This window comes from Phyllostomus hastatus, unplaced genomic scaffold (genome assembly GCF_019186645.2).
Source record: "Phyllostomus hastatus isolate PE091 unplaced genomic scaffold, TTU_PhHast_1.1 phas_contig_1, whole genome shotgun sequence".
In the NCBI taxonomy this organism is placed as follows: domain Eukaryota; kingdom Metazoa; phylum Chordata; class Mammalia; order Chiroptera; family Phyllostomidae; genus Phyllostomus; species Phyllostomus hastatus.
Window position 1 is genome coordinate 28,921,664 of NW_025333498.1, and position 26,400 is coordinate 28,948,063.

The 26,400-nt window shown below is 41.3% G+C and overlaps 1 protein-coding gene across 7 annotated transcripts in view; it reads left to right on the forward strand.

The window, feature by feature from the left end:
• RBMS1 (RNA binding motif single stranded interacting protein 1) overlaps positions 1 to 26,400 on the forward strand; it is a 204,356-nt gene that overhangs the window by 171,644 nt on the left and 6,312 nt on the right. For 4 of the 7 annotated variants that reach the window (XM_045845013.1, XM_045845069.1, XM_045845322.1 and 1 more), the window contains exons 5-11: positions 6,603 to 6,760; positions 8,717 to 8,796; positions 21,580 to 21,695; positions 22,505 to 22,554; positions 22,681 to 22,774; positions 25,203 to 25,250; positions 26,144 to 26,194. In XM_045845013.1, coding sequence (XP_045700969.1) covers positions 6,603 to 6,760; positions 8,717 to 8,796; positions 21,580 to 21,695; positions 22,505 to 22,554; positions 22,681 to 22,774; positions 25,203 to 25,250; positions 26,144 to 26,194 — 597 coding nt within the window. The remainder of the gene's footprint in view (positions 1 to 6,602; positions 6,761 to 8,716; positions 8,797 to 21,579; positions 21,696 to 22,504; positions 22,555 to 22,680; positions 22,775 to 25,202; positions 25,251 to 26,143; positions 26,195 to 26,400) is intronic. The other 3 variants (XM_045845239.1, XM_045845394.1, XM_045845476.1) reach the window with 3 other exon arrangements.

Sequence of the window (26,400 nt, forward strand, 5' to 3'; positions counted from 1 at the left end):
TTGATCACTTGCTAATCAGGAAGGATGTTTTAAAGGTTTATCTCCCAACATAACCATTTGTTCCTTGTGTGTATACACACTCAGAGAGAGAAATGTAACAAAGGTATTTAGTTGTATTTTAGGAAATTGGCTGGTGTAATTAATGTGTCATACATTATAATTTTTTATATGAAATGTAAAACAGACTTCTAGTTCACATTTTTATGCTGAATGTCCGATTTTCAAGAACATGTTACTGATGCTAAATGTGTGATGCTTGTAATTTAAATGTCCAATCCATTTTATTTGACAAAATTTTGAGTATCATATAATGGTAAAGCTGCTCCCTTCCCCCAGAAAAGGTCTGCTCTAAGTAGTAAGCCTATAATGAGATGGGAGTGTAGTTAGTTTCTTTCCTATTTCCCAAACTTGAGTTTTTCCCACTCTTCCATTAGTTCCTGAGCTGTGGCTTCATATATAACAATGTGAATTTTCAGAACCTTAACATATCCTGGTTAATTCACTACAGAGAAGTGGACAGCAATGGTCCCTTATCCCCTCCAGGGCTGGAGCAGTGCTGAAGGATGGGGAAGCTTCCTGACCTGACAGTGATGGCAGCTGGTGTTGATTTCTCTAGCCAGACAGAGCACCTCTCCTGAGCATTCCACCCTCATAGAATGCTTTGGGAGTATGTCAGAGATCCCTTACCACCCCGTCACCCCAGTTGATCTTCTCTCTACGGTCCCTTGAAGCTAGAGAATACATGTCTTCAGCCTCCCACAGCCCCTCTCTATTGGGACATCCTTGCCTTCAGGACAGCCTTCTTGGGAGGACCTACCACAGGCCCTGGCCAACAGCTCTGCCTTGTGTGCCCACATCTGACCTACGTTTTTGCCAGCCATCCATACAGCAGTAGTTACTTCCCAGCGACATTTATTAGGGCCCTTCAACCAACCTTTTACCTTTTAGCTTCCTCAGGTCTAAGTCAGACCTTGACCCATTATATCCACCATAACCCACAGAACACTGATGAAGCCTCGGCGTGGTCTCCCGAAGCCCCTCTTGTTTGACTGATGGCGATAGGGAAGCAGCCCCTATGATACTCAGAAATGTATCTGTGTGTCTCTCCACAGCCATACTCATTCTCAGCCTCTTCAGTGTCTCAGAGACAGAGGGGAGGTGGGTGGTCAGCCAAGCATCCCAAGCCAGTCCTCAGCCAGCTCCTGTGCAGACGTTCTTTAGGTGGCCTGACTTCTCACCAAATATGGGAGTGCCTGACACCCATTGTTTTGTGTCCTCCGCTGAAATGCAGAAAGAGGCCTATTTTAACAGCCTGCTACAAGAGTAGAAGCCTTATTTAGGCTGGCCCCAAGTAGGACTTATCTAGGCATCTTTTCAGTGTCTGCTGTTAAGGAGCATAGGTTATTAAATATACTCTGTTTTGAAGAAGTCTTTACAATGCCTTTAGTCGAAACTGGACTGGGTGTAGATTGGCAGTAGCATATGCCAGCTCTCCCATGAGTTGATGATGAGCACTGTTCAGAGACCTCCTTAGGAGGCTTGGTGATGTAAAATAGGCTAGAAAAAATTATCCTTTCCTACGTCGTCTCCAGGGAAGGAACAGGATACAGGTTCAGAGACTCTGGCGCTGTGCCAACACTCTGCACCTTATGAATTTCTTCAGGTCTTTGTAGAATGACAGTTTCCTGGATCTGATTTTTTTTTTTTGGTGTTACATCATTAAAGTTACAAAAGGTATTTTAAATGCTAGAGTCCATTGTTTTATACCACAGAACCATGGATTTGAGTATCTGGAGTTGATGCAGGCTCTCCATGTTGCCTGAGTTAAAGTACACCTGACACACACCTTTTTGGAGACAATTTTTTAAAGAAGTTTAGGTTTGGCCCCCATGGTTGGGTAATAAGGGACATCACCATCCACTTTCCTCTAGTGAATTAATCAGGATACAAAAGGTTTTGAAAATTCACATTGCCATGTATTAAACACTTGCTTTCTTACGTAATCAGAAGAAAATTCAGGGGTGTTCTACGGGAGGAGTCCAGGGGCTGAGGGAGAATATACTGCTTGACACATTGGCTACCCGGGTTGAAAAGGACTTTGCACACGTTCAGAACTGAATTGCGAAACTGCCAATAAAGAGCATCAGACAACAGCGATTGTTTTTCATTCATGTTTTAATTCCCAGTGCCTTAATTGGTATCTGGCATAGATATTAAATATTTGTTATGTTAATGATCAAAAAAGCTAGTTAAGTGGCAGATACTGAGAATTAAGAAGGAGACATTTAAAAACATTAGAGCCCTGAAGGATGTGGCTCAGTGGATTAAGTGCTGGCCTGTGAACCAAAGGGTCGCTCACTGTTCAATTCTTGGTCAGAGCACAGGCCTGGGTTGTGGGCCAGGTCCCCAGCGGGGGGTGCATGAGAGGCAACCACACACTGATGTCTCTCTCCCTCTCTTTCTCCCTCCCTTCCCCTTTCTCTAAAAAATACATAAATCTTTAAAAATAAATAAATAAAAATAAAAAATAATTCATTGAGCTCTGTCCATGGAGTACCTGATGAAAATTAGCAAAGGTTTTCTTTCCAAGGTCTCAAGGCCAATCCTGTTTCTGTTTATGTTACATTCTGCATTTGTCTCAAATGTATGCATTTTTAAAATAAAAGACTCGGAATCTATGAAAAGAGAAGAAAAACTCAAGATAATGAGCTAAAAGATGCAAAACTCAAATCAGCTTCAGTGACATCTGTTAATAGAGAGACTTGTGTGAGCCTTTCAGCAGAGCCTTTGAGGCCTGCCAGGGGTCAGCAGATCGCCCTGTGTTATTTGGCTGGTAGTGAGCTTGCACTCCCCCTGCCCCCCAGTAAATAGGCAGTTAAAGGAGCAGGAATTGAATTCCCCTTCCTCACAGAGGCCTACCAGGCTTCAGGCAGTTGCATTCACAAGCCAGTAAGCAGTGAGATCTGCGGGTTGGTGAACCTATTCAGTACAAGAGAAAACAGATGTCTGGTCTTCCTGCCAAGCCCCTTTCTTGCATTTTAGGAACCATTCCACACGCACAGGGAGGTTTTGTTCATTTCTTTCAGATGATGACTGAGTGCTCTGCACCACGCGGGACCTCCAAGTCCCGCTTTTCTACTCAAGTGAACATTAGTAGCCATTTATCCCTCTCATGGCCAATGTGGAATCCAGTTTTCTACTTGTTAGAGAAGCCATTGAAGCCCTTCCATGGATACAAAGAGGCCTGTTGGCCCCATTTTTATGTTTGGCCACCCATAATTTACAGAACTGTTTTTTCAGACATAGCATTGTATGTAATAAAACAGTTACGCTTGTCACTGATTTTAAGGAAACTAAATTACCCTCATTCAAGAACCACCCCCCACTTACTACAAGTATAATGTATTTTGTCCACTGTGAATGGATGGTAATTAGTATGCGTGGACACTTTGAGGGTTAAATATTTCTGTGGCCAATGCTGCCAGCTTGAAGTTTCCTTTTTTCTTTAATTATCACAACTGTGTGGACAGTGTCTGCAGAATAAGTTGACCAGTTGAAAAGAAAAATAAATGACATTAGTTCTAAGGGTCATTCCAAATGAAGAAACCTAATTGAGTTGTTGCCATTGAAAACAAATGCATTAAAATCATAGAAAATATTTGCCTGTATTTAGTCTGCTCTGTCACTATTTATCAAAGACTGGGTTAAGAGCTCAATTTCTTTCTGGATTCTAGCCTACGATATTTATGATACATGTTTCTTTTGTGACTTTTTTTAATGCTATATATCTTTGCCCAAGGAATGTTTAAATCTCTTCAGTTATGGGGTTCCCAGCTTTATCCTGAATCTGACTAAGAACGATTCAGAAATCTTTCTAATTGGACAGGTTTGATCATATTACTCTGTGCCTCCAAAAGCTCCGCATTTTTCAGGGTGTGGCTTTCTCACTGCAGTTTCTCCTTCCTCCTACTCCCCGCACTCACCAGAGTACATGAGATCACAGGGAAAGCATGGCTTACATCTCTGGAGCGTGAGCATTACTTGAAAGTATTAGGACAGAAATATTGTTTCTATATTGAAACAAACGTGAATAGTTAAGTGGCACATTGCAAAATTTACACACACACCCCCACACCCTTTTTTCCCCCTTTTTTTTTTCCGATGAAGCACAAGGCTTCAAGGAAACGTTGCAGTCCTTGTGGCTCTGCTTTGGCCTTTGCCTACAGACTCTTCAGGATCCGCAGTCGTTCTCCCTGCTGTCAGCACTGCTTTACGTGGAAAGTTGGAGGAGCAGTGACTGACGAGATAAAATCAAACTCCTTAGGTAGCCTTTCATAATCTGGTTTCAGCCTCCTCTTCTGCTTGTTTCTCAAATTTCGACTCAATATCATGCCTTCTAAAAAGTCTTCCCTAAGCTTCCTAAGACAAGTTCCCCCATCTGTCCTCCCACTGTCCTTTGTACAGATCTGTGTCATAGCATTCATGAAAAATGTGTTTTTATCTCCCGACTTAACTGCTGGAACCCAGGGCTGGGATCGTGGTTCACAGTGAGTCTGGGTGGATGAAAGGCACTGCCAGTGTCAGTCAGCTGTAGTACGCCACAGCACCCTAAATGCCCACCTTCAGACAGAAAGGACCCCGCCTGTGTTGGCCAGTTAAGGACCAGACTCCCACAGGAACAAATACAGTCTTTTGCATTGCAGGAAAGTTTGGGGATTTGGGAGGTTACAGCCAACATGAAATGGAGCTTGTGATTAATTGGGTAAAGATAGTGAGCGAAGTAGAAATAGGATTTTACCTCTCATCCCATCCATCTCAGGAGAATTGGAAAACTTTAATACGTAAGACCATTCAGCTGCTCCTATTTTGAAATATTTTATCTATTATTGTCATGCATTCATTAAACAAATCACTTCAATTTTTATACTTAAAGATACACACTTTATGTAATTGGTATTAGGAGGTTTTGCTCAGCATACCACACTGAATTTATCTGATTTCTGCTATAAGCAAAGATGGTTGCCATTTTGTTTAGTCTATGGAAGGATTAATGAAGGTTTGCTATTGAACATTTGAAGACTTTTTAATACTTTCTTGCACCCAGCCACACAGACACACCCTGAGAGTCCGGGGCCCCCAGCCTGGTTCCATGCTGTCGTCTGGTCAGAGCCAGGAAGGCCCAGGGGCAATGCTTTCTGCTGGTCATTTCTCAGTCTGTGATAACTTTAATTCTTGGGAATGCCAGGGCATTTTTCATTTTCTAGGATACTAGATTGTTATTTAAATCTTACCAGAAAAATCAATGTTTACTTTCACATGAGGGGACTATAAAAGGAAAAGATTCACTTCAGGTCTCATTAGTGCTAGAACACATTTGAAAGTAGAGACTTTGTGCAAATTCAAATGTGCATATGCTTCACATATATTTTTAAAGCACTGTGCATTTTGGAAATCTAAAATATAGTGAGTGTGCTATTTTGTTGCCTAAAGCTAAAACATCAGTTAATGACTTTACTAATAGTGCTTATTAAAGAAATAAGCTTGCATAGTTTAATATGTAAAGATACAGTTGGTTAATAAGGTCAAAAGGAAGCCTGATTTAAAATTAAAATTAAGGCTATCCTAATTTCACAATTCCAGAGGTGAATTTTGACTTGGTCAGACATATTCCAGTAATCATATATGTTGTTTCCCTGATGATTTGAACATCATACTCTTCATAAATATGCCTGTTACTGGTTCTCAGAAAATTCTACTAGTATATCTTTGGTTTTAGCTGGTTCTATCTCAGCAAAAGAACAATGAGAAGAAAATGACCTAATTATTGCTGCTTAAATTTTTATATGTGAATAAATAAATCACCTGGGAACCTTGTGAAAATGTAACTTTTGATTCTGTAGGTCTAGGGTAGGGACTGAGATTTGGCATTTTTAATATGTAAGCAGGTAATTCTGTCACTGCGGGCCCCTGGGTCACTCTGAGTAGCAATGATGTAGCAAAACTCCCCTCCCCCACCTGCTCTAGAGTTGATCATCTTGTATGACTTTGAACTTCCTTGGTTTTTGTTAACTTAGGAGCTCTTCTTTCCTCAAGTGATCACAACTCAAAAGTAGTAAGGACTCTGCCATAGAACAGAGGAGGGGATTTGGGGCAGAGCCCCACTGGGCTTCAGATGACTTGGTACAGAATCCCACATGTGTCTCGGGGTTGAATTATTAGCAGGAATAGCCTTTTGTACACGATAGTGTGCCTGCAGTGGACTCCTAAAAATAGACAAGAGGTGGGTTATTTTGGGAAGACTGCAGGCAGCTGGGAGTTGTGGTCCCACGGGGGGATCTCTTCAACTCAACGGTCCCTGCCAGCAGCTCCACTCCCAGGTCTGCCAATAAAGGCTCGGTGGCTCGTCTCTGACTTGCAGAGACTGCCCAAGCTTCAGGTCCTATTTTCTAGAGTCCAGGGTGACCTGTGTGTTCTGTAGTTCCAGGATCTTCCTAGTGATGCTTTTAAAGGCTGAGCAGAGAGAGTGGCTAAATGAAAGTAGGGGTGTCAACATATCTCACCTTCTATTGGGAATCAATGGGCAATTCTCTGTTCTGTTTTAGCAACAAGAACAAGATCCTACCAACCTGTATATTTCTAATTTGCCACTGTCCATGGATGAGCAAGAACTTGAAAATATGTTGAAACCATTTGGACAGGTTATTTCTACAAGGATACTACGTGATTCCAGTGGAACAAGTCGTGGTGTTGGCTTTGCTAGGTAAGCATACTTTCCTACCTTTTGCTACCAACAATAACTCTGCAAAGTATCCTGTAATATAAATATTGAGCAAGAAGAGATTTTAAGCCATAATTTTGGGAGCTAGCTGCACCATGAACTTAAAGTATGTGTAAATATTGGTGTGCATTTTCCCAAATCTTTTGAAAGACCATTAATATTGTTGAACCTGAGGTCACTACTATTTAGTGACTCTGGGCAAGGAAATATTACACAAGCAATAGTTCTGAAAGTGTGTGTCCTTAATATTTTATTAATTAGATCAGGATGCCTGTAACATCTTCAAAATAACAATCTCCAACTCCTGAATTTCATACAGATATTGGCATGGTTTTTCTCATTAGATGGAAGTTGGATTCATCATCAATAAAGTCAGTGAATCACATTGTTAAATAAAACATTTCAGACTTTAAGAAAAGTAAGACAGTGATATGACACCTGTCTAACCACCAGTTGTTACCCCAGTGGTAACGTTTTACAGTTTTGCTTCAGCTTCTTTTCTTAAGTAAAATGTTGCAGATAGATCCAAACTGCCCTCACCTGTTCATCTTACTTTTGTTGCTTCCTCCCCAGAAAGGATGCCAGTGCAGTGGTTAATTTGGTTTCTAAAGGAAAAATTGGAATTAGAAGGAGAACTGATTTGTTATGTAGTTTTAATCTGAAAGATTATTTTATGTGGCGATTTAGGAATCTGTTAATACTGTGCAATAACAGGTAATGTCTACATGTCTTAAAGTATTGACTTTGACTTCTGAAATTTTACTTTTATATACATTATCCTATTTGATGTCAATCAATGTACTACCACAGACTATGAGATAACAAAGCAACTGCTGTTTACTGTTTTACATATAAGAAGATTGAGGCAAAGAAGGGACTTTTTTCATTGTCAGTGGGCTGCCAACTAATGAGGCAAGGTCTTCTGGCTTGTAGTCCATTGCCCTTTCCTTCGGGCCAGATAATTTTATGATGCAACTAAGATGGTCTGCAGTTGACAGTCGCCAAGGCTAGCATCTCCATGTGCACTTGATCGTTTAAAAGGATCCAAGTGAAACAAGGGAAAGCCCAGTGCCATGTAAAGCTTGTCACCTCTGTGGGTGTTCTGAAAGCAGATCAGGTAGTTTTATTTCTGTATCCAAAGATGGAATCCAATTAAATTCTGCTGCTTCTTAAAACTATTGTTTAATAAAACCTGTGTGTAACTCTGGTTAGTCCAGGAGTGTAGCACATGATGAATAGATAATTCAGTGTTTCTTCCATGAAAGAAAAATAAGTCAAAATAACTTAATTCCCCTGAAATGTTTCTCAAATGTTTTTAGCCCCCTGCTGATGATGTAGAATAAGTTGTGAAGTAAGGCTCCATCCTTTAAGTTACTCCTCCAAAGCCAAGAGTAAAAAAGGAAGGGTCATAATTGTCTTAAATTTAATGTTAAACTTGAAGCACATGTAAAAACCATAGAAGGCACGACATCCTCTGATTGACACTAGTTCTCATCACAGCTTTTGAGTCTTTCATTTTGTGACTGTGTGAAAGGAAAGAACGTCTTTAAAACATTCTCGCAAACAATAAATACACTGGTGTTTTAAACGACTTTTTGTGTTTAATTCGGTATCATGACTAACAAAGCTATTGTGTATTGATTGTCAGCTTTCCAACAAGTAGATAAAAATTATACATTTGATATGCTTGGTCTTAAACACTCCAGATGTAATTTACTTCTTTTGTGATTCAGAGTGTAGTCGTTAACATGTATTTTACTGTGGACGTGTGCCAGCCACAGTTAGATAAGGGACAGGGTAAGCCCGCTTTTTCCCCTGCTCACTGTCTTGCCAGGCCTCGTTTGTACTCACTGAACTTGTAAGAATGTACTCACATGCCCAGGACAAAATGAAAACTAAGAGATCTCTAAATGTTTGTGTTTTTTTTTATAAATATAGAATGGAATCAACAGAAAAGTGTGAAGCCGTTATTGGTCATTTTAATGGGAAATTCATTAAGACACCACCTGGAGTTTCTGGTATGCTGTTTGTCTAAAATTTTATCAGTAGTCTTTTATATAATGTGTATAATTTTAGCACATGAGGACTCATCAGAGAACAAAAAAGTCTTCATTTAGCCCTTTAAAGTTTTTTTTTTTTGCATCTGCAAATAGGACTTAATAATTCACCTCTCTCCAGCTGTTGGGTGTTTAAATGTGAATGGAAGCTGGCCCACTGGTAAGGATGTGACTTGTAAAGCCCTACGAAGCTTCTCTTCCTTTGATAGTTAAGCTGTTCTCTAATATATCTTATCACCACCCTCAACAAATCTGTCATTCAGGCACATCTTTGAGGACTGTGATACTTTCCAACCCAGCTCCTCCCTTGGTTGCCATCCCCTCCCCTTATAGTGTCTGGACCTCAACTCCTGTGGCCACTCTGTTCACTTCCTCCCCTCGCTCTGCCTTATGTTGTCAGGACCAGTAACACCACACCTCTGTAGCTTTTCATTCCAGCATCACACACAATAACTCCCATTCAGCCTGATCTAAGATAGACAGGGATTCTTCCATTTTCACGTTTCATTGGTCCTTCTTTCCCATCCCATCTGGTGTGTGTGTGTGTGTCTCTCTCTATATATATCTATCCATCTATATATACATCTAGCACAAACACACACCTCTGTATTTTTTAATTTTAGGAAGGGAGGGAGGGAGAGAGAGAGACAGAGGAAGACATCAAATTGTTGTTCCACTTATCTATGCATTCTTGTTTGTGTCCCTCACCAGGGATTGAGTCCACAACCTCAGTATATTGAGATGATGCTCTAACCAGCTGAGCTACCTGACCAGGGCTTTGCTCTCCATTTTTGAATGCTGAAACCATTTCTTTAGCAGCATCCTCAGTTTCCTTGTACTCCATCCCTTGGTCACACCCTTGGCTTGGCAGAATGTTGAACTTAGGTTAATCCCACAGCAGTCCACCTTTACTGCTCCTATTACGTCCAGGCAGGGAAAGGCTGTCCCCCCTTGACCAGACCCTCAGCGTCACTGGTCCTCAGCAGCTTCCTCACCCTGCCCTAGAAGCAGTTCTCAGTTTTCACCTTGGGGCTCAGTCCCTTCCCCACCCCACACTCCACTCTAAGCGGATAACTTCACTTCCTATTTGATGAGTAAAATTGAAATCAGCAAGCAGAAACACCATTATCAACTTCCTGCTTCCTCCCAACAGGGAGAACCTCCCCACTAAAGCCTCAAGGACCAGCGGGTCAAAGCTATGCCCTTTGTCCCATCCTCTGAGGGCCCTACTCTGCCAGTTATCCCTTCCCTATAATATGTGTGTCTTTTCCTTTTATTATTTTTTTTCCAACAAAAAAAAAAACCTTTATTTTTAATTAGTAACAGATCTCTGGCAAACTAATTAGTGGAAAAATGGAAGAAAATGCACAAATACTACTAAGAACAAAAACTGTGATCATAACTACAATAGACATTTTTTAAAGCACAAAACAGAAATTCTATGCAAATATATTTTAATAATTTCCTAGAAAAATCTGTCCGTTTGTGTTCAAGATTGTTCAGGTCTCTGCTCTCAAAACTAAATTAAACTAAGCACTTTCAAGCCCCTTCTCACATAAACTTTATAGAATTGTAGTCCACCTCCTCACTTATCATTATCATACCTCAACTTCCTGGAATCTGACTCCCCCCATAGTATACAGCTGGAATTCCTCGAGGTCAGATAACCGTCCTGGTTTGCTAGGGCTGCCATGACAAAGTACCACAGACTGGTTGGCGTAGACAGTACAAATGCCTGGGCTCAGAGCTCTGGAGGCTAGAAATCTAAGACCGAGGTGTCGGCAGGGCTGGCTCATTCTGAGAGCTGCAAGGGAAGATCTGTTCCAGCCTTGCTCCTTGGCTTGTAGATGGCTGTCTTCTCCCTCTGTCTCTCACACCGTTATCTCTCTATGCCTGTCTCTTTCCGTATCCACATGTCACTTTTTTATACGAGCACCAGTCATTGGATTCAGGCCCAATGTAATGACCTAATTTTACTGTAAAGACTCTGTCTAAGTAAGGTCACACATTCTGAGACACTGGGAGTTAGAACTCCAAGTTTTGTGTGCACACCCAAAGGGAACACAATTGAACAGGGACCACTTACCTCCTGGTGATTAAGGCTGGAGGCTTCCCTGTCTCTTCCGTGGTTGGTCCGTCTGCTGTGTTTGGTACTGCTGGTCCCTCACTCATCCTTGAAATGTGTCCTCCTTTGACTGATGTCTTACCTGTCTCTCTAGTTTCTTCCCATTTTGTGTTAATTGGAGTCTTTCCTGAGCTTGTTTTCTTTTATCTACTCCTTAATTATCAGTGTTTCCCTGAATTCCACTTTTGGCTCATGATTCTGCTAGATTTCATCCTCTCTCAAGGTTCCAACTCTTACTCACATCAGGTGACTCTCAAACATTCATCTCTCACCCTGGCTTTCCCTGGGTTTCAGGCTGCCTGGTCTTGGTCACCTCATGTTCACCTCCTACAAAATCAGGCTCCTCCCCCTTCCCGTCTAATTCTGCTCAGCTTCCTGTTTTCCTTCCGGTGTGAGTGTAACCAGTGTCCACCCAGGCACCCAAAGCAGAAACCCAGGACTGAAGATCCTGGGCTCCCCTAACCCCTCCACTTACTGTCTCCAACAGACAAGTCTTTCAAGTCCTTGGATTCTATCCCTGATTATTTCCAGAATCTACCGTCTCCCCTCCATCCCTCCTACCACCATCCAGTTGAACCCCTTGTCTCTCACCTAGGCCATCCTCATGGCCTCCTGATTGTCTGCCTTATCTTTAGCCCTTCCTCTCTCAGATGGCGTCCCTGACTGCAGCCAGAGGGACTTAGGTAAAATACCATAAGCCCTTGCATCATTTCACTACTAAAAGTTCTGTCCCTGTCCCCCACGCATAACCCTTGAAGAAGGAGCTGGGATTCCTCAAATGACACTGGCTCACTCTCCATCCTGCCCCCTCTGCTCCCAGCCTCACTATTTCTCCTGCAACACTGCACTGCAAATGACACTGAACTACAAACAGCATTCCAAACACACCATGCTGCTTCAGTTCTTACATGGTTTCCAATTCCTCAGGTCCCTTTCATGCCCTTTAATCCGCTATCCCACCTCAACCTTCAAGACTGTTCAAGGCTCACATCCCCCAGGAGGACCCCCCTCTAGCCCAGTTGGGTTACCCTCTGTTTGCATGGCGCCCTGAGGACACCCACCTGTATCACACAGCATTTAACATATTTACATGTGTCAGCCCATGAAACTGAAGGGTCTTCTAAGGCAGAAACTCTTTGCTCATCTTTCTGTTTTCATGCCTAGCATAGTATTTAGACCATACTAAGCAACAGTGAATATTTGTTGGTTTTGTATAATTTCACTGCACAATTCAGAGATAATACAACTTGTTTATAAGCTGGCATGCTAGTGGCTGACCACAAACCAGAAGTTTAAGTGGTATTCGGTATTTATTCTGCTATAGCTCCTAAGTTCCATCTTTAACTGAATGGCTGATGATTATGATTAAGGATTCACTTTAATTTTTGTGTGAAAAAAGTTGAGTGTCACTCACTTCGTAGAAAACCTCTCTGTAAGTACATGCGATACCACAGACTGCATTCATCTTGAAATGGCAAAGCCTCACAGCACACAGTTTGCATGGCTGCATGTGAGCTTGAATTGCCTATAGACACAAGTGTGGAGCGTAAGCTCTGAGACCTGAAAGTAAACTATTCCAGGGAACTCGGCCTTGTGAAAGAGCTTCCTTTTTTGTTAAGTTAGTTTTCTTCTTCCACCAGCAACACTGGAATTGAAATAGAAAAAAAGGGAATGTTTGTACCCTCCAAAATTTCTGTAAACCTTGCCCTGTGGGGCCTCTGCATTAACCCCCGTGCCCACCTGACCCTCGTGTTTTCCTCCCTTCCCTGTGTCACCCTTTGCACAGCCAGGGCCCCAGAGCATTGGGCCTTTGAAGGACTGATTATCCACCTACCTATGACGACTTTACTTTCTCAGCTTATCCCTGCACACAGCCAAGAAAGTTTGAGGGGGAAGAACATCCCAGCACACATTTGTTTTTGATGTTGTTGTTATCAGTCTGAGATAAGCTTTACCAGTTCCCTGAGTGAAATAGATTTCAGAGTGTCCCAGATGGAGCTTGGACAGTTTACTTTGTTCTCCAAAGGATAACATGGTTATATCGTTTAACTGTGTTTGGGGGTTTGTTTGGTTTTTTTTGAAGTGGGTTTTATGATTGTTGATCCCACCCATTCAAGGAAAAAAAAAAGACCTGGATTTCCAAGCCACATGTCGATGATTCTAGGATTCTCTGTACTTTGCAACCAGTAGAAAATGGTTTCTTCCAAGCTGTGCCGAGTGTCAGGTGGGACACAAGAAACAGATGATTCCTCTTACATTGAGATCATCGCCAGGGTGTGTGTGGGGCAGGGGGGTGGGGGCTGTGCTGTCAAGCCATTCTCTTCGTAATGAATCAGAATTAATATCATGCCATTTTCCAATGTTGGATGGCTTTTCCTGTATGTTAGTCTTGGTTCCCATCTAGAACACCAGTCTCTGGCTGCAGGGACTATGTCTTGTTTTCAGTTCTGTGCTCGGCACAGAAGGCCCGTGATCGCCTGGTAACAGTACAGGTCACCACGTGGGTTCTAAGAGCATTTTTCACGTGGTGCTCATCACAATAACCACGGCTCTTCTGAGAGCCTTTTTGGACAACTTTTTGCATATAAATAAGGTTGAACTCCCTTTGGGCAGGTGTTTAAAATGGATGGTCTGGTACTTGGAAGCACACTGTTCCAGTGAACCCAACTTTTTCCCAAAACAAGTCCCCAGTAGATTTGAGAACCCACAACAGAATTTGAAATAATTTTCAACTTCTGGATTTTTCCCCTTTTTTTATATACATGATATGAAAATTCTATTTGACTGCCAGTCTTTTTATCAGGTGCTACTCTCTTCCTCCAATTACCTGAGAGGCTACTCCTTCACGTGACTGTCTCCATGGAGTGTGTGTGATTCTTTTCAGTAGAACCAGCTGCAAACAAAAATATTGTCAGGCAAGGGTAAATTGAGTGAGCCTCCACTTTAATGTTTAAATAATGTGGCTCATTGCTAGGCAGACATCACATTTCATAAATACAGTCCAAGGATGGTTTATTTAATGATGCAAGTTGCTTAGCTAGCATAGGCAGAATTATCCAGGAGGGTTTCTGTCAGAGTCCTCAGATTCTTGCCTGACTGGAAAGTTGCCCATGACATTGCAGCCAAGTACAAAAAAGAAACCCACATCAGACAGTTTCCAGAAGACACTTAATGAAAATTAACAAACTGAACAGTGAACCCATCTTCACTGGGACACTCTTAAGAAAGTCTATGGGTGGTTTAGCAGAAGGAGGTCAACTATGCACGTGAGTTGTCACGGCTCATGTGCCACATCATTCTCCCAGCATCCTCTTCATCTCAGGGTGATGTGGCTGGATCTCCCACCCCTGGCCCAGGGCATGCTACAGAAATAGTGCATGGTTGTAGTTCTGTAAAAATCCATACCACAGTGTTTACGCAAACTGTACTCTGAAATTGCTTTTTAAAAACCAGTGCCTTTGAGACTAACCTCTCCATATTTTCAAAGAGGCTTTATCTTTTTTATAGAAAATTCTTCTTTAAATGTACAATACAGTTTCTGTTGAAAAAAATAATTGTTCAGAAGGCCTTCCCTTCTATCCTTCCCCACCCAGTCTCTCATTTTTTCCTGAAAATGTTGCAGCATTTTCCTTTATTTGGATTTACCTTGGTGTATTGAGTGCAACTGGTTCCCAGGAAGTCAGATTTGCTTAGAAGGTTCCCAACCAGGGTAAAAGAAACCAATGAGTTCTTTCTATAGAGGTTTAAAATAACTAATATTTACTTGATAAAAATTCCATGATAGAGAATTAGTATGTGGTAGTTTCCCACAAAGTGAATGTTGGAGACAAGTGTTGGGATGTTCTAGTTGGGTAGAACTGATGTCCAAATTAGGAGACATTCGCAAGGCAGAAATGCTGTCATCTGTGGTGATGATTCAGGGGTTTGTCTAAAAACAACTCTTCCAGCACCTTCCTAGAAGAAAGTGCGCTCTCTGAGGGGACTGATGTGCATGGTGCATTGGCCACTGGGGCTCCCCTGGAGCTGCCTGCCCCGATCCTGTTGTTTTGCTTCTGTAGGAGAGACACACACATACACATTTTCAGTGCTGCAGGAGGCATTGTGACCACCCATTTCTTTCTGGACCTTTCTATGACATTAATGGAGTCTAAATAAGTCCCTGTGTGCTAAAGGCAGAAGGTTAAAAAGAAAGTGTCCAGTCACTGGATATGTGAGTGCTTGTTAGATTCTCAGAGTGGGCCGGCATGACTCTGTCCCATCGCCCAGAGCTTCCTCTGTGTGGAGGAGCAGCTCCAGCGAAGTGCGCGTGTGACCGCTGGCCGACTCCGTCCAAAGACCTCAGCTTGTTTTACATCTGCTTTCTGTGTTCCTTTGACTTTTCCGATTGGGTCTGTGCCCAGCAGGGCTTCAAAACTGCTCTTACCACATTTCATAACGCTGCGTAGAAAGGTGATATTATTAGGGCATTATCCTGGGCCAGGAGGCAGAAAAGGTAACATTTGGAGGAAAAATTATGACTCCAGTAAAAAGACTAGACATCTTTCAAGGGTTTTTATTGCCCATTTTCCCCCTGAATGCTTGTCTTAAGCATTGTTACTCTGTAAAAAAAGAAAGTTTTGGCAGCTGCAGGCAAAGAAGTACTGCAACGTGTATGCGGTGCTTTCAGGACATTGGGGTCATACCTCTGGGGTTGGGACCTGCTTGTGTCTCCCGCACCTGCACTCTCAGGAGCAGGCATTGTCACCAAAGGCACAGTGCTGTAGCAGTCCCGGGTGGCCCGTGGCCTTGGAGCTTTCTTGCAGATCTAAAGTTCAAACTCATTCTCCACCAAGGAGGGAGGGTCTGGTTTTTAGAACATGACAAAGGACCACAACTGGCCAGATGCCAGTGCTTTAGCTGAAGATGCTTTGAGTGGCACACCAGGCTTACAGTGGGGCTGCCGTCAGGTCGTTACTGGCATTGATCACATCCAGGCTACAGCAGACTCTGCGGATCAGTTTTACGCCTTTTCACTGTCAGGTTCTCCCAGGGAGGAACAATAAGTAATGGGGAAAACTTTTATTAAAGCCTGAGGATCTTGGGTGGAGAATGTAGTTGTTACTATGAAACAGTTTTGTAAAAGGCATTTGCCAGTAACTTCATCATTAACTACAACTTGAACATTTCTCCCCCTCCATGCAAAGCCAGGGCAGCAGTCCTCACCAGCTTGTTAAATCCCAGAGTCAGATATCGTGGAAAACAGGTCAGTCCCTAGCAATGTTTATAACTTCTGAACACAAGAACACAAGTTCCTCTCCTGAGAACTTAATAATTCAAAGGCAAGAGGAGGAACCATAATTAAAATGTGAGCTCCTCCTGTTACCATAGTAATAATAATAGCTAATATTCATTGAGCTGTTCTAGCACTTTGTGTGTTAATCATAACAGTCTTCTGAAGTAAGTACTATTACTTTTCCCATTTCACACATTATAAAACCAGAAATATTGAATAGCTTGCCCAGAGTCAGTAGCTAATAAATGGCAAAGCCAAATTTCAAAGGGAGACTAATCTAGACCACTGTATAATCTGACCACCAGTTCAGCTGCTAGCGCTGAGATTGGAGAGGTTAATGCATACACAGATGTTCACACAGTGTTACAACAACAAGGAAACTATATGTAGTTTGTGATCCCTTTTCTAATAGAAAGTTATGTAACCTTTTTTTTTTTAATGATTCTATAAAAAAGGGAGGGAAAGGCCCATCATGTAAATAGTAGAAGAAAAGGACCCAATGTTGCAAACATGAAAAAATATAGACTTAGAAACATAGAGTAGTAAAGTATTTATTTTGGTGTGACAGGAAAGGATTGCATTTTTGTTTTTTATTTACCCTGACGTTAACAATGTTAAATAATCATTGTCTTACTGGCAGGCCCAGCTGAGTGGGAGATGGGACCACTGCGTCAGGGCCAGGAAAGGAGAGGGAAACCCACCAGAGGCCTGTGGAAGGACAGGCATCTGTAGAGAATCTGGAGCTCTGAGTCTGGTTGAGCAGGACGCAGGATTTGGTTAGAAACTAAGGGGCTAAAACAGGAAGGGGACATGGTTTGTGCACACACACTGGAAAAAAAAAAAGATGATTTCTATGGAATCCTTAGGTTGAATTTTATAAAACCAGAGCCCCAGATTTTTCTTTGCATGTTGTTAGTTGAGGAATTTTTTAAAATACATGACATTATCAGAAAGAAAGCTAATTACAGTTGCTGAGTGGACTAGTTTTCTACAACTGAAGGAAAAGCCTCTATCAAGGGCAGGTCACATTTTCTAGAATGATGATTGGGATAAAATACTACATAACTAGAAAAATGGGAGTTTAGAAGTAGCAATTTCTCCAGCCATTAGAACACAGTGAGAAAAAGGTCCACTTTGTTACAGACTACAGAGAGCTCCAAGTCCTCTGAGCCCCTTGATAAGATGTGTTAGGAGGACTTCCATGTCAAATCATAAGCTGAGTGCTTAGTCAAAGCGGGCATTCTAGAAGTGATTTTTAGTGTGGGTGTCAAGGGAAGACATTTGAGCATAAATCACTGTAACATTTGAACTTTAGACAATAGATAATCAAACTATGTGCCTGAGATATGCAGTGACTCACCATGGGGATGACCCAGATGGATGGCTTGTGTTCTCTTAGGGGAGGTGTGGTTAGTGCCACCAAGTCAGGCAGTTGTAAAAGGTCATCCCACTTGCAAAGCCCTGTTGAGGGTGTATCGGGAATCCAGTAACGCAGTTACCCTAGGTGGCTCTTAAGACATGATGAAAAAGGTCAGAGCAGTGTTTGGGTTTGTCTCATTGCCTGCTGAAGGGAATACGACAGTGGTTACGCTTTTGGAGGTATGTGTCCTGTTGGTTCTGATGAGCAAGAAAATAACTTTTCTGTCTTGGATAAGAAGAGAATCTGACCTAAAATATCATACCAAGAAGAAGAAATTTTTTGGATCCTTGGTTTGAAATTTGTAAAGGAAGAGCTCCAGATATTTATGTGGGTGTTGTTAGTTGAGGAATTTTGAAAGTAGGCGCCTTTATACGGAAGACAGCTAACATAGTCGATGAGTGTGCCGGTTTCCCACAACTGACGGAAAAGCTTCTGTCGAGGACGCTGCATTTTACAGAATGTAAAATGTGAGGCACTCCCTTTGCAAACCCCGAAGACTAATTAATGAAGGGGAAATTCAGCTTAGAATGCTCTGCATATTTGGTAAAATAAATCGATTGGGGTAACTGTATATAATATTTATATCACTTTAACCAGGAAGTATATCTTAAATCATAAGTCACTTGGTAGAACTTCTTGCATTTATTGTTTTGTATAATAAGGAACAGAATTGTGCATCTGGAAAAGTGACCATACAGTTCATACTAATTTTTTAAACTTAATATATCCAAACACACCTATTGAGTATAGTCATATTACTAGTATTCACGGCACTTCCTTTTCTGCAAGCCAGCCCTCCTCAATATGTCTCTTCTAAAAAGAACAATCAGGGAAGCCACCTGAGGACTGTTTTGTAGAACAGGCGACATCGCATAGCGTCTCCCAATCTTTAACCTGGAATCTGTGTTAGGCTCCAAAATGCAAACTAGACTATTCCCTGATTTGGAATAAGCCACAGGATATGCCAGTCAAATAAGAATCTCATTTTGTAACAAGCTTGCACACACTTAAAAACAAGAGGGCCATGATAGATCTGGGTATGTATTTGTATTTTGATTCAAAAATCTAATTGAAATTATCTGACCCTTGTTCAGATTTATGGTAGCATGTATCTTAAAGAAATGTCCTCATATTTGCTTTCTTGGAGTACATGATACAGTCTGCTACAATCTGTGTAATAAACAAGGTGTATCACGAACTTACAGGGTTAAACTGTTTCTTACAATGTCATCCAAGTACACGGAGCAGCAGCTGTAAAATAGAGCTGTTCCTGCATCAGAAGTATTTTGCTTCTGGGCGGCATTTTTATAAACATCTATGAAAACAGTGCCCCATCCCATAAATGATTAAGTGGGTTTCCATAAGTTTGGGGTACACTCTCACCCCCATTGGATTACAAGCCCGTTTTATTCACCACGGTATCCCTAGTTCTTAACACTATACCTTACACTCAGTAGGCACTCAAAAATTTCAGCTGCTAAAAAGGCCAGAGGGACTTGTAATAGAGGAAAGCTGTTAGAATTTGATGTGGTATTGCTTCACATCGAATGCTGGGGCACTCCTATATGTTTTCAGCAAACTGTCGTTGCCTGAGATTGTTTTTCTTTGACAGGGAGTAGTCTAGGTAAATGGAAATGTGTTGCGAGCACGTTACCTTAGGTAGGAACACTTGCCCTTTCAACAAACGTGGCATTTCCGCCCCACCAGGGACTGCTACAGACTGCTCTCATTCACACCTACCCCCAAGTAAGCACTCTTTTTTTATTATTTTAAGTTAAATTTCAGTCCACGAGCTAGTCTTTATAATGCCTCCAGATAAAAATATTTCCTTAAAATGAAGTCTCAGAAAGTGCCAGCACCACAGAATTTATCTGTCTCTTGCCCTACGAGGTTGTGGGGAGGCAAAATCCTGAAACCTCAACTGTCATTTGGAGAAAACATTTAAAGCCACTTAAGGACCTTTCTTGATCTGTAGAGTGAGATCTTGCTTCCTTTTGTCTGAGTTCTCAATTTATTGTTAGGAGTCAAGGTGAGACATCCAAGGTCATAGCCCACAGATACTCTCCTTACTCTCAGCAGGGTTTGCTGTTTTATCCCCTCCTTTGCTTTGAGGTCTGTATTCTCTGGGCCCTAGTTTCCATCTGCCCCTAAATGGCCCGGGTGTAGAATTAAAAGCATCATCAGTGATTAGAAAGCTCTCCTGCTTCATTACATCTATTTACTTTCCTTCCGTGACTGTTGGTAAGGGTAAAAATTTCCATAAGCCAATATCCTTTTTTTTTTCTTTTAAAGACAAAAGAGTAGCTCATCCACTGTCTAGGATTTGGCCCTAGTCCTTCTTCCGGCACACCCAGCTTGCCTTAAATGGAATTTCCTTGTTCTGGTAAACCCGGAGGGTGTGGGGTGTGGCTGGAGTTCAAAGGAAAACAAAGGACCTCTTTGTGAAAGGGAGGGCTGAGGCTCCCCTATTCTCACCTCCTGGTACTCCCAGCACAATTGTCATTCAGAAGTTCTCTTACATCCTGCCCTTCCCCATGCCCCGCATTCTTCAGTCCATCAGTCCTCTGGAGTGGGTCCCACCTGGAAGAGAGGAGAGAGCCAAAGCGCTCGACAGCAAGCCGAGGAGACGTTGCAGTTGGATGTTTTGTTGTGCTTTGTATTTTGGCAGAGAAGTGTTGAGAGACACTGTTGCTTTCACCCTGTCATTAGTGGGTGGGTAATAGTGATATAAAATAAGAGATCAATTAGGATAACAAAAGGCAAAGGAGAAAGGGAGTAAATTTTCCACAAGTAATATTTTTCTCTTCATGGTTATTTAACTTTGAAATAGAACTTGAAAGTAGTAATCACAGTTCTGTGGTAGACAAAGGATGGAATGAGAACCAGACAGGAAGGTGTGATTGCCTTTATTGCAATAACTAGAATCATACAGAAACACGCACCACTTTTAGGAATACACTGCTGTTTCCATTATAGAAAGGCCAAAAAAAAAAAAAAAAGTCATGGGTGGCCTGCTTTGCAGTCATCTCTCTCTCTCTCCTTTTTTTTTAATTTAAATAGCTAATGTGTCTCTGTCCCTGAGAGAGTGTCTGCATCTTTGGCTCTCCTGTGTCTCTTGAGTTCTTCTTTGGATCGTCTTACGATGTGGACATACACAATAATAGTAAAGCAACACTGAGTGTGATGATTAAGGCACAGCAAAACCTTTAAATAGGGTGTTCACTTATTTTCAGCTTCTTTACAACAGCTATCTTCAGTGCTGTATCCCAGAAATAAACAAAGGAGACCTATTTGATTCATTCATTCGTTGAACCAAGATGTAATAAGTGCCCACAATGCTCCAGACCCTGAGGCACTGGGGATACAGCGATGAACAAAACAGATGTCCCTGCCCGTGGAGCTTGCACTCTAGAGGGGAAGCAGACACCGAGCAAATCAGCATGCTCACTGGTGGTTATAAATGCTCTGAGTGACAGGGCATGCGAGCGGTGTACAGGGGAACTTGTTTTCTTCTGGGGAAGCCAAGGCCTTTCTAAGAAATCATATGGGAAGCTATGGGAGCATTTTTAAGGTGGGAGGAGGAGAGGACAACGTAGACTTGTTTACGCTGGGAGATTTGTGGAGGTGGAATCGCAGAGGGCCCAGGGTGCAAAGAAAGTGTATCTGTACTTCGGTGGCGGGAGTGCATCAGAAGAACCCTGTGCTCCCTCAGAGTAGCTCTTTGAATGTTTCCATTACACTCTGGTTTGAAAATAATGATTAATATATTTTTCACTCATTAATGTAAGGGTCTGAATAAACTTGCCTTGAAGTACTATCAGTTCCCTGACAGCACTCACACTGCTCCTATTAGAAAAGAATTTCTCTTACATTTTGTCATTCATAAACACATGTAATTTTGGCCTCATATTATTCCTGTTTATCCAGCTCCTACAGAACCTTTGTTGTGTAAGTTTGCGGATGGAGGACAGAAGAAGAGACAGAATCCAAACAAATACATCCCCAATGGAAGACCGTGGCATAGAGAAGGAGAGGTGAGACTTGTAAGTTCTTCCTTAAAACTTTAGTGTGGGTGTGCAATTGTGAAAGCCTGTGTGACCACTACCTACAGCATTACAACTTAATCCAGATAATGTCAAATCAACACTGCCCAGTGGATACGGTGCCGAGAGAGTGATGATGTGCCAGGTGGACGGATGGATGGTGGAAACAGCTACAGTTACTAGTTAACTGAATGTAAAGTAAAAGAGAACTTCAGATGTTATGGATTTTTAGAGAGGTTTAACATTTATAATTATTCAGAAATCATTCTGCACATTAAAAGTAATAGTATATTTGTCATTGAGGGGTTTTTTTCTAATTCTTTTGAATAATGTTACTTTTTTAAGTTCAGATTCTTAACTGTAAATGTTCAGCCCCCAACATGGGGAAATGTTGGGCCTCCATTTCCCCATGCTTATTTTCAGTGAATTGTTTGTGTTTTTAAAAGTAACATACTGCTTCAAGAATGGCTAGGGAAGTGCCATCTAGTGAACATGTTCTAGAATCTGCCCAGTGATGACCAGTACCCACGTGCAGCTGCTGGAACACTGCAAATGTAGGTTGTATGCTGGAGAGACTCGATTTTTTATTTAGTTTTAAATAACTGCATGTGGCTAATGGTTACTGGATGGGACAGGGCAGATCTAGAGTTTAATTCTCGTACCCAGTTTATGACTGTGTTTATCTAACAGAAACTCCGAATGTTATGAAATGCTACTAAACTGTCACTGTTTTATGTTGCCATGACTCTACAAAATGGAATTTTTTAATCGTGCCTTTGCAGATGTTTCTCTCTTTTTCATTCCCATAGGCTGGAATGACACTTACTTATGACCCAACCACAGCTGCTATACAGAACGGGTATGTCATTAAGATAAATACATAATGGCTTGAGGGAAAATGTGAAGGTGGAAAATACCAGACGTATGTTCCATGAAATATTCTACTTAAAGGATTACTTAATGAAGGCTTCTGTGTTTGTTCTAGATTTTACCCTTCACCGTACAGTATTGCTGCAAACCGAATGATCACTCAAACTTCTATTACACCCTACATTGCATCTCCTGTATCTGCCTACCAGGTTTGTACATCAGGACTCATCAGGAGCATGACTGCTTGCTGACCGTGAATCACTGCTACGTTTTTGTGTGTCTTAAATTTTTGAACATTTATAATTAAATTTAAGTCAAGTGCTATGCAGCTTGGATACCTGATTTAGAATAAGCTGCTTTGTATTCAACAAAACGATTTACTTTTTATGTTATACGAGGGTATAAACCAGGGGGAAATGGATGTCAGTTGTCAGTCCTTGAAATCATAGCGTTTCCAAGTTGGGATGAACCCCACTACTTCCTCACAGTGAGCCTTGCTGTTAGATACCTTAAAGAGGATTGCTGTCGGGTGAAACGCAGAGTAGGTGCGCACACGTGCCTGTGTGTCTTCCTCAGCAGGAACTAATGAAAGAGCAAGTAAACCTGCTAATAAAGATATGTCATTATTAGGTAACATTAAGTGAGCATACATAACATTAGGCCAAAAGAAAAAACAAAAAGGAGATTACTGCCGGTTTAGATTGTTTTTGTGAGGAAGCTTTATCTTAAAATGAATTCCCAACTTAGAACCAAGATATCATTAAGCACCTTGTTATAATATTCATTTGGTTTTATTTCAGGGTTAGGTCCTGTTCATCGTGAACCCAGGGTTACATGCGTTTCTCTTCCTTTAGCAGAGTGGCTCTGATGGGGTTGCCGCCTCGGCCCAGACAGGACCGTTTTAAGGGAGTTCTATTACAGACAAGTAGGAATATAGTTCTCTTTAGTTGACTGTTGAGATCCTGTGTGACTAAACTAAACTTTTGTGTAGTCTTGTTTTTAAAACAATTGAATTAGATGTTGTAGCCCTGATTTCTGGGGTTAGGGGGTTGCAGTATCTGATAACTGTGTTTAATTCAATTCTGCAAGCCTCAGTTTCCTCATCTTTAAAATGGGGATAATAATAGTTTCCATCTCATAGGCTTGTTATGAGAGCTAAACGAGAGTCCATATAGAGTGTGGCACATTATCCTAGCATATCATTAGCGCTCAGTAAATGTTAACTGTGGTTATTATCATCATTAATGTGCAGGATTAGCTGGCTGATGCAAATACATTCATTATACTTTTTTAAACTGATTGATTGGTGAACATAAGCCATATGTTCAAAGTTTAAGAACATAAAAGTAACCTTGAATGACAAAGAGCAGTGATTAAATGCACTGAAACTGAAGTTTTTTAAAATAATATTCATAGCCTTCCTCAGCTTTTAGGTTCTTTTCTCCTCCTTTCCGTAAGTTGTCTCTTATTTTTTTCTCTTATTTTTATGCTGGTGTTTTAATCTGCTGAACGTACTATTCACTTATTAAATGCCTCTTCAATCACTTTGAACTTAACATTTCTGTGTCTTCCTTGCCTATGTAAAACTCTGAAATCTGCTCTAGTGCATTTTCCCTAATTAACAACTCCTGTATCTGATATTGAAGGTAGTCTTCTTTCTAAACTATCTGAACTCGGAACCCCCTGCCATTAATGGATATCACTAAAAATAGGTATATTCTCAGGCAAATGGAGGATTGTGCATATTAATCTGAATGTATGCTGCTGTAGATAGATTACAGCTGGTAATGCATCTCCCCGCCACCTCTTTTCTATAAAAGCAATGAATGTTTTAGCCACAGAACTGTTTCATAGAATTTAAAAAATTAGGCTGATTTTGGGAATAGATTTGATATACTTAACTGGAAACAGCATTTCATTTCAGAGGCCTGATTTTCTTCTCCTGGGCATTCTGTGTTTCCCTAAGGTACACAGAATGTGGAACCTTTTTCATTTGCCTGACACTCACTGTCGTAACCTCAAAGACCGATTAACCCACTAAGTTCAGGGCCCAGTAGGGTCGGCACATGGGCTTTAGGGGGTCTTTCTGTGATTCCTTTAAATCATTTGCAAACTGTTGCTTGTGTGTGTGCATTTAGTTGGGGAAAAAGGCCTGTTTCTTTCATCAGTTTTTCAGCAGGCTCCATGACCCAAACAAGGGTAAAAAAAACCAGTAGCAAAAAAAAAATGTAGCACATAAATTATTATTCCCATTTTTTAGTTAGGGAAAAATGAGGAATTATCATTGACAGCAGCTGATTTGCTGCTTAAGGAAGAAAACTGAGTTAGATGTCATGGCTCCCTAACCCCATAATACTGTATTAGATTATTAAGATCACTGAAGCATACAAAAAAATAGGAGCATCTGGCCAAATTGGGGTCTGCAGGGAGCTCCTCGCCTCCCCGTGACTTATTCAGTGGAGGCCTCATACTTGTGTTGGAGTGGGCTTTTCTCCACTAAACCACCATATGCTTCTATAATTGAATTTGAGAAATTGGCATCTGCAAGAAACCACCAGTACCCCGATGGGGAAAGGCTGCAGTCCAGATAACTGAAATGTTAACAAGGCAGAAGCACTTAACTTTGGTCTGCCTTAGGTGGCAAAGGAACCCAGAGAAAACAAGTATCGGGGCTCTGCTATCAAGGTAAATCATAATACATTCTTCCCCCATGACTCTTCCATCTCTCTATAGAACCTTTGACGTTAACAGTAGGGGAAAAGACTCAGGAGGGTTTTGTTGCTAAGAATTGGAGACTGGAACTTATTCTAAAAATCACATAGTCTCTGAAAAGCTCTGGGCATCAAGAAATAGACTGTTTCTTTTTTTCCCCTTGAATGGCAGACTGCTTTCTTTCCTGCCACAGAATCTGACTCTCACATCTTATTTCTCAGTCCAGAGGGTCTGCTGTGTGGATGCCCTGTTGACCGTAGACGTCCAGGTCTAGTTAGTGAAGTTTAACTTCATAAATCTGAGTTTTAGATTTTTGTTTTCCACACTAGCTAGAAATTATTGACCACCAAACAAGATTTCTGACCCTAATGAATGTCCTTGGTCCTTGGTATCAAAGAGGGATTAAATTTGATTATTCCTTTTAAATAACCACATACTTTATGGATTAGTTCATTATAAGATGTGCTGGAATTAATTCTCATTCATCGGTATTCCTGCAGCACCTAGTTCATACCTTGATGATAGCACTTTTCATTATTGATTTGAGCTGTTTACTTATCTTTCTTGCTTAGACGGTGAATTTTTTAGGGTGGGGCCCGTGTCTTATTCACCTTTTCCTCTTTGGTGCCTGATACTCAGTAAATACTTCTTGAGTGGGCAGATGGAACCTGTATTTAAATAATCATTTCATCCTATTCAGAGTGACCAGTTTGCCAAGAACTCTGCCTTAATAATCTTTTTAATCATTGAGAGTATTGTTTCCTTATTTTCCTTCTATAGATCTTAACATGATTAAAAGAGTTATAAAGAAATAGGTAGTGTTCCAATGGAAATCAATGTTTCTTTCAAAATCCTCCCTTTTCCAGGTGCAAAGTCCTTCTTGGATGCAACCTCAACCATACATCCTACAGCACCCTGTAAGTTTCGTCGTAATGGCTTTGTGCTTTGCAAGTAAACCATGTATGTGGTGAAACTACTCTCTGGGTTAAAACCATTTGCCGAAGAAGATTTGGCAAATTTTAAGCGTGTATCATGAGAATGTACAAACTCATTATAAAACTCTCACTCATCTTTGTCTTCAAACAAATTGGTAGTTGACAGTAAGTTAAATTTGCAATCTATC